The sequence below is a fragment of the Otolemur garnettii genome, unplaced genomic scaffold (assembly GCF_000181295.1).
Source record: "Otolemur garnettii isolate 467f Iridium unplaced genomic scaffold, OtoGar3 scaffold00054, whole genome shotgun sequence".
In the NCBI taxonomy this organism is placed as follows: Eukaryota; Metazoa; Chordata; class Mammalia; order Primates; family Galagidae; genus Otolemur; species Otolemur garnettii.
The window spans coordinates 49594-58147 of record NW_003852449.1 but is presented as its reverse complement, the minus strand read 5'-3'; the positions used below and the strand labels follow the sequence as shown (position 1 = coordinate 58147).

The 8554-nt window shown below is 63.4% G+C and overlaps 1 protein-coding gene across 1 annotated transcript in view; it reads left to right on the top strand.

Annotated features, from left to right (window-relative positions):
- Positions 1-8178, top strand: part of KIF26A (kinesin family member 26A) — a 41711-nt gene extending 33533 nt beyond the window's left edge. Inside the window, exons 7-16 of the mRNA XM_003792181.3 lie at positions 266-359; positions 664-926; positions 1024-1207; positions 1381-1543; positions 1806-1968; positions 2513-5345; positions 6052-6257; positions 6396-6413; positions 6667-6817; positions 6987-8178. Of these exons, the coding sequence (XP_003792229.2) occupies positions 266-359; positions 664-926; positions 1024-1207; positions 1381-1543; positions 1806-1968; positions 2513-5345; positions 6052-6257; positions 6396-6413; positions 6667-6817; positions 6987-7168 (4257 nt within the window). The 3' untranslated portion in view covers positions 7169-8178. The remainder of the gene's footprint in view (positions 1-265; positions 360-663; positions 927-1023; positions 1208-1380; positions 1544-1805; positions 1969-2512; positions 5346-6051; positions 6258-6395; positions 6414-6666; positions 6818-6986) is intronic.
- Positions 8179-8554: the final 376 nt, after the last annotated feature.

The window sequence follows — 8554 nt, the reverse complement described above, 5'->3', positions numbered from 1 at the left end:
TCTGTGTGCAGTGTGTCTGGTTCCTGCACACTCTGTGCCATCTGTGTGCAATGTGTCAGGTTCCTGCACGCTCTGTGCTGTCTGTGTGCAGTGTGCCACATGTAAGAGATGTGTCTTTGGCCCCGTGTGTGCCAGTCAAGCCTCCCATGGGCTGATTGCCTGCATGTGACAGGGACAGACAGGTTTTAGGTTCATAGACATGGTGGAAGGCAGGTGACCACAGTCTGTAGTCCTGGGTCTGGCCTCATTCTGTGTGCCCTCTTAGGCTGAAATCTGCTCGGGGACCTTAGCTGACGTGCTCCAGTCTGTGGTCAGTGGGGCTGATGGCTGTATTTTTTCTTTCGGCCACATGAGCCTTGGTGAGTGCCCTTCCCTAGAGGAATCGCTGATAACCCCCACTCCCATCCTCACTGCTGCAGTCTCTGGGCTCAACTCCGGGTGGGGAGGAGGTCGGGTGTTCATGTGGGCAGTAGATAGGCATAGGGGTCGGGGCTGCTGGAGAGAAAGCTGAAGCCCTGCAGAGCCAGAATGTAGTCTGGACTAGCGGAAGCCCCAGGCAGGCCCTGAGGCCCCTGGGCAGGGCTGGGTGGTCAGTCCCAATGTGTGGCTGTTTGTGGGTTTGCCCTGTGAAGTGCAGGGCTGATGTGCCTGTGCCATCTTTAGGCAAGTCGTACACCATGATCGGCAGGGACAGCTCGCCCCAGAGCCTGGGCGTCGTGCCCTGCGCCATCTCCTGGCTCTTTAGGCTCATCGAGGAGCACAAAGAGAGGACGGGCACCCGCTTCTCTGTCCGTGTCTCGGCTGTGGAGGTGTGCGGCCGGGACCAGAGCCTGCGGGACCTGCTGGCCGAGGTGGCCTCTGGGAGCTCCCAGGACACCCAATCTCCAGGAGTACACCTGCAGGAGGACCCCACATGTGGGGCACAGGTGCGCCAGCAGCCCTGTGTGCGGTGGGTAGAGGGCACGGTGTGGGTTTGCACTTGGCTCCAGCTGCTTAAGTGCCCTCGCCTCTCCTTTCTTACAGCTCCTGCGCCAGAGCGAGCTGAGGGCACCCACGGCAGAGAAAGCAGCCTTCTTCCTGGATGCAGCACTGGCGGCCCGCAGCACCAGCCGTGCAGGCAGTGGGGAGGACGCCCGGCGCCGTTCCCACATGCTATTCACACTACACGTCTACCAGTACCGCGTGGAGAAGTGCGGCCGGGGAGCCAGTAGGTGCCGCGCCCAGCAGTTGTGTGTGCACAGCTGAGACCTAGGCCCAGGGGCCCTGTTGTCCATTGTTCCCTGGGGGTGTCCTCTGAAGACTCCTACTTGGGCCTGGGATGGGGCTGTGGGGCAGAGTCTGGACCTGGGGCTCCATCATCTACCTGCCCTGTGGTTTCAGTGTCTGGAGGCCGAAGCCGCCTGCACCTTATTGACCTGGGGAGCTGTGAGGCTGTGCCTGGCAGGGGTGGGGAGGCTGCTGGGGGACCTCTGTGTCTGTCCCTGTCGGCCCTGGGCAGCATCATCTTGGCCCTGGTCAATGGAGCCAAGCATGTGCCCTATCGGTGAGTGTGGGCACATTGGTGGGCACTGGTCGGGGGCTGGGCAGTGGGCTGGGGAGAGGCCAGGCCTCATGCCTGAGGGTTTGGCACTCTGGTGGTCCCATGCTCCCCTGCCTGAGAGGCCTCCTTGCCTGAGGGCTGCCTGATCCAGAGCTAGGCTAGTGGCAGGTGGCCTAGGGTGCAGGGACAGAGGGGATGCCAGACCTGACCTGGGGCTCCCCTTGCCCAGCCTCCTATGCCGTGTCTGAGCCCCCTCGGCCCCCAGGGACCACAGACTCACCATGTTGCTGCGGGAGGCCCTGGCCACAACCAGTTGCCATACCACCATGATTGCCCATGTCTCAGACATGCCAGCCCACCACGCCGAGACGCTAAGCACAGTGCAGCTGGCCGCCCGCATCCACCGTTTGCGCAGGAAGAAGGCCAAGGTGGGTCCATCTCCTGCTCACCCTTCCCGAAGGCCTCCCCCGGCTTCCCTGCCAGTCTCTGTAAGGAGTGTGTGGGGGAGTGCTGTGTCATGTAACCTGCCTGGAGATCAGGGACCCCAGCCCAAGGTCCCCAGAAGTGTCAGAGCTGCTGGCAGTGAGAGCTGGTGGGGGCCTGGCCTCTCTCTAGCCTGTTGTCCCACATTGGCCCCTGGGCCTGGAGAGAGCAGCACCAACCAGCTCACCAGGGGCATTCTAGGCCCCCATGGGGCCTTGTGGGCATTCAGGGCAGACAGCCTGGCTCTGAGTTCCAGCTTGCAGCCACAGGTCATACCATATCTTCCCTCTCCCCCAAAATGCGGATCAATGCCGTTCTCCCTGTGAAATGGCTGACAGGAGCCCCTCAGTGCAGTTCCTGGTGTGTGGCAGGGCCTGGCTGGTGGCTGCCACCATCACTGTCATCACAGGACCCACGGCCTGGAGTCCTGGGGAGGGTTGGGAAGAGGCGATGCAGGGGAGACTGGGCTCACAGCTGCTTTGCCCCCAGTGTGCTTCCAGCTCCTCGGGCGGGGAGAGCTCCTGTGAGGAGGGCCGTGCCCGCCGTCCCCCACACCTGCGGCCCTTCCAGCCTCGTGCTGTGGGCCTGGACCCTGACCACCCAGGGCCTCGCTTGCCTGGGGACCCGGATTACTCATCCAGCAGTGAGCAGTCCTGTGACACCGTCATCTACGTGGGGCCTGGTGGCACAGCACTGTCCGACCGTGAGCTCACTGACAATGAGGGCCCACCAGACTCTGTGCCCATCATCCCTGCTCTGAGCCGCTGCCGGCCCTCAGTGGGTCCGCGAGATGCTGACCACTTCCGCTGCAGCACCTTTGCCGAGCTGCAGGAGCGGCTGGAATGCATCGATGGCAGCGAGGGGTCTTGGGGGTCCCCCTGTGGCCCTGACAGGACCAGGGCCAGCTCATCCCCAGGGAGCAGGAAGCCCTTGGCACCTAAGGCTGCATCCCCCAGGAAGGCCATGGGCCCCCAGATGGCGGCCAGCACTCCTCAAGGCAGCCCTGGCCTGGACACCCACCAGGGTGCCCCTGAGCCCTCCAAGACTGATACCTGGGGTGACCAGAGGGAAGACAGTGGTACCCGGCCTGAGTTGTCTACCCCAGACAAGGCCTCTGGGAGTGGAGGCAGAAGGCCACTGCCCAGCCCGGCCCCTCCGCCCCTTCAACCCGAAGGCCATGGAGTCCCAGAGGAGCCTGGGGGAGGGGGTGCCAATTGCGTGGTGCGGACGCCCCCTGTAGGCATGAGCGGGCAGGTGGGCCGGTCCCCACTGCTCCCAGACGTGGCCTGCCCCCACCCAGCTGCTCGTGGTCACCGTCTGGAGCGCGGCCTGCTGACGGCCACAGTGACCCTGCAGCAGCCTGTGGAGCTCAATGGCGAGGATGAGCTGGTGTTCATGGTGGTGGAGGAGCTGTCCTTGGGTGGGCTTGCGGGACCTGGGCGGCCCACCAGCCTGGCTAGCCTCGGCAGCAGCTGTTCCCTGCAGGCCCTGGCCTCTGGGTCCAGGCCGGTCAGCATCATCAGCAGCATCAATGATGAGTTCGATGCTTACACGTCGCCTGCTCCTGAGGGCCCAGGCAGCCCCCCAACCTGCGAGGTCAGCCTCCACGATTCTGCCACCTGTGGTTCCAACTTGCCTCCGGGGCCCGACGCCCCTGTCCTGGATGGTTCCCTGGAGGATGGCAGCTCTGGCTGCCTGGAACAGGACAGAGTTGACAGCCCTGGCCAGGCCTGGAGTCCTCACTCCGGGGAGGCAGCTGTAGCAGCCACAGCCCAACTGGGGAAGGAGCCCTGGGCTGGGTCCTCTCAGGGAGCAGCCACAGCACAAACCATCCACTCCAGCCTACCCCGGAAATTGAGGACTACCTCAGCGGCCAGCCGCACAGGCTGCACTCATGTGGGCCAGAGCTCACCTGGCCGAGGCCTGTTTGAGGACCCATGGCAGCTCCGGGCAGGTGAATGTGACGTGCTCCAGGTGGCCTCTGCTGGCAGGGCCCCCAGCCCTATCCCTGGCTCCTCCCGGCTGCTTGAGGGCCAGGTCATGCTGGCTTGTGCCCAGAGGGTGGTGGATGGGTGTGAGGTAGCTGCCAGGGTGGCCCGCAGGCCAGAGGCTGTGGCTCGGATTCCGCCACTGCGGAGGGGAGCCACCACATTGGGCGTGACTACACCTGGTGGGTCCTGTGGGGATGTTCTGGCTGAGGCAGGGGCCTGCTCAGGAAGCCTGAAGGCCTCCCCCACCGGCAAGAAGAGTGTGGCTCCCAAGGGGGGCTTCTTCCCGAGGCCCAGTGGGACGGCCCCCCCAGCCCCGCCAGTGAGGAAGTCCAGCCTGGAGCATAAGAGCGGCTCAGCCCTAGCCCCTACGCAGGCTGTGGGCCTGATGCGAGTTGGGGCTGCTGCTGTTTTCCGTGGAGAGGAGGAGGCCAGGCCCAGTGGCCGGATTGACCACTCCGTCCCCAGGGCCACATCCAGCCTGAAGGCCCGAGCCAGCAAGGTGGAGGTAGTACACCGTTCCACTGGCCACCCATCTCTAGAACGGCATGAGGGTCTGGCGCACGGTGGCAGCAAGGTCAGGGAAGCTGCTGGACGGCCGGCCCGGGCTGTGCCCAGGTTGGGGGTGCCGCCTGCCAGTCCCATGCCTGGGTTGACCCCTGCCTGTAGGAGCAACCCAGCCAAAGGTGTGGGAGCCCCTAAGCCCCTGCCTAGTGGGGCCAAGGGCCGTAGCCTAGTGGCCGGTGGGTCACGAGCTCTGGGAGGTTCAGTGAAGCCACCGGGCTCTGTGGCAGGCAAAGCCCCCAGTGGGCCTGGGACAGGTGCCAGGGCAGCCCCACGGGCTGGGCCAGGTATTGGCGCTAAGGCTTGTCGTGGCACCATTATGGGCACCAGGCAGGCACTCCGGGCTGCCCACAGCCGTGTCAATGAGCTGGCAGCCAGCGGAGCCCCCGGCAGAGGCTGTCCCTTTTGGGGCGCAGCCGACTCGGACAGTGGCAATGACAGCGGTGTAAACACGGGCGAGGAGCGGCCGCCAGTGGGCCCAGCCCTGCCCTCCCCCTACAGCAAGGTGACAGCACCACGGAGGCCACAGCGCTACAGCAGCGGCCACGGCAGCGACAACAGCAGTGTGCTGAGCGGGGAGCTTCCACCTGCCATGGGCCGCACAGCCCTCTTCTACCACAGTGGTGGCAGCAGCGGCTATGAGAGCATGATGCGTGACAGTGAGGCCACTGGAAGCGCCTCCTCTGCCCCGGACTCCATGAGTGAGAGCGGGGCTGCCTCCCCGGGCGCCCGCTGCCGCAGCCTCAAGTCCCCCAAGAAGAGGGCCACAGGTGGGCGAGGCAATGGCCTTATGTTGTGCATAGGCCTCTACAGTGTATAGAGCTGATAGGCAAGGCACTGGGGGACAGAGCCTGGAGGCACAGGCCCTTGTCAGTTTGGACTCCCAAGCACACAGACATGCACTGCCCTCTAGGATGCGTGAAGGCGTCCAGGGCAGCAGTGCCCTGTCTGCTGTGCAGAGCGAGCACAGGGCAGCCCCGAGCACTTGCTCAGCCAGGCCACTGAGGAGCTGGGAGGAACCCTGACAGGACTGCCATTGGGGATGGGACTGCAAAGGTCAGGCTGGAGAAGTGGCCCTGAGCCTAGCAGTGGGGCAGTGAGAGCAGTGAGACCAGTGCGGTCTTGGGAATTGGGCTTGGCATGGCCAACTAGGATGTCGGGGCTCCCTCCAGGGGAAGGCTGACCTCTCCTACTGTTATTGGTGTCACTGTCCAGGAGAGAGGGCCTGGCATGGCTCCAGAGACTGAGTTCCAGGGACAGGAGGGCTGTTTCCGAAGAAGGGCTGCTTGTTTGGGGAGTGAGACGCAGACTCCCCTAGGCAGTAGAGGCAGCTTCCATGTCCCTTTGCTCCTCGGGGCATAACTGACCTGGCGGGGCAGGCGGGGTGGTCCTGGCTGGACTCCTAAATGATCCCAGTTGGGGCCTGGGCCTGGCTCCTCCCAGCCCGATGCTTGCCCAGCACTGGCTCTGTTTCAGGTCTGCAGCGGCGGCGGCTGATCCCAGCCCCGCTGCCGGATGCTGCTGCCCTGGGCCGCAAGCCCAGCCTCCCCGGGCAGTGGGTGGACTTGCCCCTGCCCCTGGCCAGCTCACTCAAGGAGCCCTTCGAGATCAAGGTGTATGAAATCGACGATGTGGAGCGCCTGCAGCGGCCACGCCCAACCCCGCGGGAGGACCCAGCCCAGGTCAGGCTGGTGGTGGGCTCAGGGCAGATGCTGAGCTCCAGGTGGCAGTGTGGGCAGCACGGGCCATGGGACAGCTTGCAAGGCTGTGGGAAGGGCTATGGCCGGGCAACCTCTGAACCTGCCTTCTCTTGTTCACAGCCCTTGCAGGATGTGCAGGTGAGAGCCAGCCCTGTCCAGCCTGAGCCCAGTGGTCTCCTAAGTTTCCCCTGGGCAGTGGGTGGCTGGCTGGAGGGTCCTGAGGCCACTGCTGCTGTCCCCTGGAGTCCTGCCTGTTTGGGGGGGGGTCCCAGAGCCGTGCCAGGATCCAGGCGGGCACCAGCATTTGGGGGAGGTGGGCGCCATGGTAGGAGCTGGGTGGCCCTGGGGCGATGCCTGTCCTCTGGCCTGAGCCCCTCCACTGCCCACCCAGAGCCCCACATGTGGCAGCACAAGGCTGCGTCTGGCAGAGCGCAGGCAGCAACGGCTGCGGGAGGCACGGGCCAAGCATGAGCACCTGTGCCAGGAGCTGGCTGAGACCCAGGGCCGGCTGATGGTGGAGCCCGGCCGCTGGCTGGAGCAGTGTGAGTGCCCATGTGCCCTCAGGCACCTCTCTGCTCTCTGAACCCCAGTGGCTGTGCTCACATGCCCTGTGGGGGACATTGGGGGGAGGGGCCCTGGGCCCCTGGGCCCAAATGCCCTTCCTGCCCCCACCCTGGGCCTGACTCAGTGCCTGTTGTCCTCTCTACCCAGTTGAGGTGGACCCGGAGCTGGACCCCGAGTCAGTGGAGTACCTGGTGGCCCTGGAGCGAGCCACAGTGGCCCTGGAACAGTGCGTGAACCTGTGCAAGGCCCATGTCATGATGGTCACCTGCTTTGACATCAGCATTGCTGCCACTGCTGCAGTCCTGGGGCCACAGGAGGTGGACGTATGAGGCTATGCAGTGGACACAGGGGAGGGGATGTGCAGCGGGTGCCAGGGCAGGACATGAGATGGAGCGCGGATGTGTTGGGGTTGCCGGAGGAGGACACGGGGCTGTGAGGACACAGGATGGGGTCTCTGAGAGGAGGTGAGCGTGGGTGGGAGGGCTGGCCTGGGCGATGGAGCAGACAGCGTGTGAAGACAGTTGCCACCAGCAGCAACGCAAGTGCCTTTGACCTTGTTTTGGATTTTTCTCCTTTTTGCATTTGGTGCTAAGGACTCAAGACACCAGCAGACCACATGCTAGGGCCGGCAGCTTGGGCTAAGGCTGAGCTGGCTTGTGTATGTGTATAGCTTGCCTTCTCTGCAGCCTGAGGTGTGTCTCAGGACAGGCCTGCCGGCTCTTCCAGGACATGGGATTGGCCTTTGGGCACAGCCCGGGGTGGGCATGTGGATTCCCAGCACAGATTGTGCAGGTGGGGTCTTGAGGGTGGGATGGCCGACCCAGGTGCTTTCCCTTCCTGAAGGACCCTGCTCTGTGCCGAGGACACCAAGCGCAGCTAACAGGGCTGAGCCACAGTCCCATGCTGCCTCTTCCACGGCAGGAATTTTTACCAAAACCACAAGCAAAAAAATAAAACAAACCACCACCGCCAACAAAGATGGGGGAATAAGGGTTTTGTAAAGCTTCTTTCTGTAAGGTTCATATTTTTGTATCATTTTGGCTATAAATGCAGGATTTGCTGTGGGAATTTGAAGACAAATGATCTATGTTTTTATGGTTTTCTACAGAAGGTGCCCCTCGGGCCAGCCCTCCCCACTGTGGGAGGCAGCTCTCTCTGGGGGTCCCTAGGGAGAGTGGGCCTCCTTGAGAGGTGCTTCTTGCCAAGCACAGATGAGGGCTGAGCCTGCCGATGTTTATGACGTCACCCACGACAGGCTGGCGCTCTCTGGTTGTGACTGTCTGAATCCAAGCCCTGTGTAGATGACATTGCATAGTGGGTCTCACCTGTGAATAAAAGATGCACACTTGTCACACAGCCGCTGCGCTCACTGGGGCTCTCTCGCTGCTTGCTGCCCTCCAAGGGTCTGTGTCAGAACTCTCCGCCCCTGTGGCAAGGCCTTTGGGAGGGTGGAGGGAGGTGGAACTTGTGACTGCCCCTCCTCCCTGACTTCTTCACCGCTTTCTTCTTGACACTCCCCGGGAGGGGCCCAGCTTGGGACTGGGCTGGTACTTGGGACTTTTCTGCTGGGCTCCTGGCTCCCTTGGTACTGGGTTATGTTATCTGGGGAAATCGAGGAAAGGGTGATGGGGAGGCTTGTCCCCTTTGCTTCCTGCCTGCCTTCTGGGCCACAAGTGATTGGATGTACACTGAGGCTCAGGACCCCCAGCTGCAAG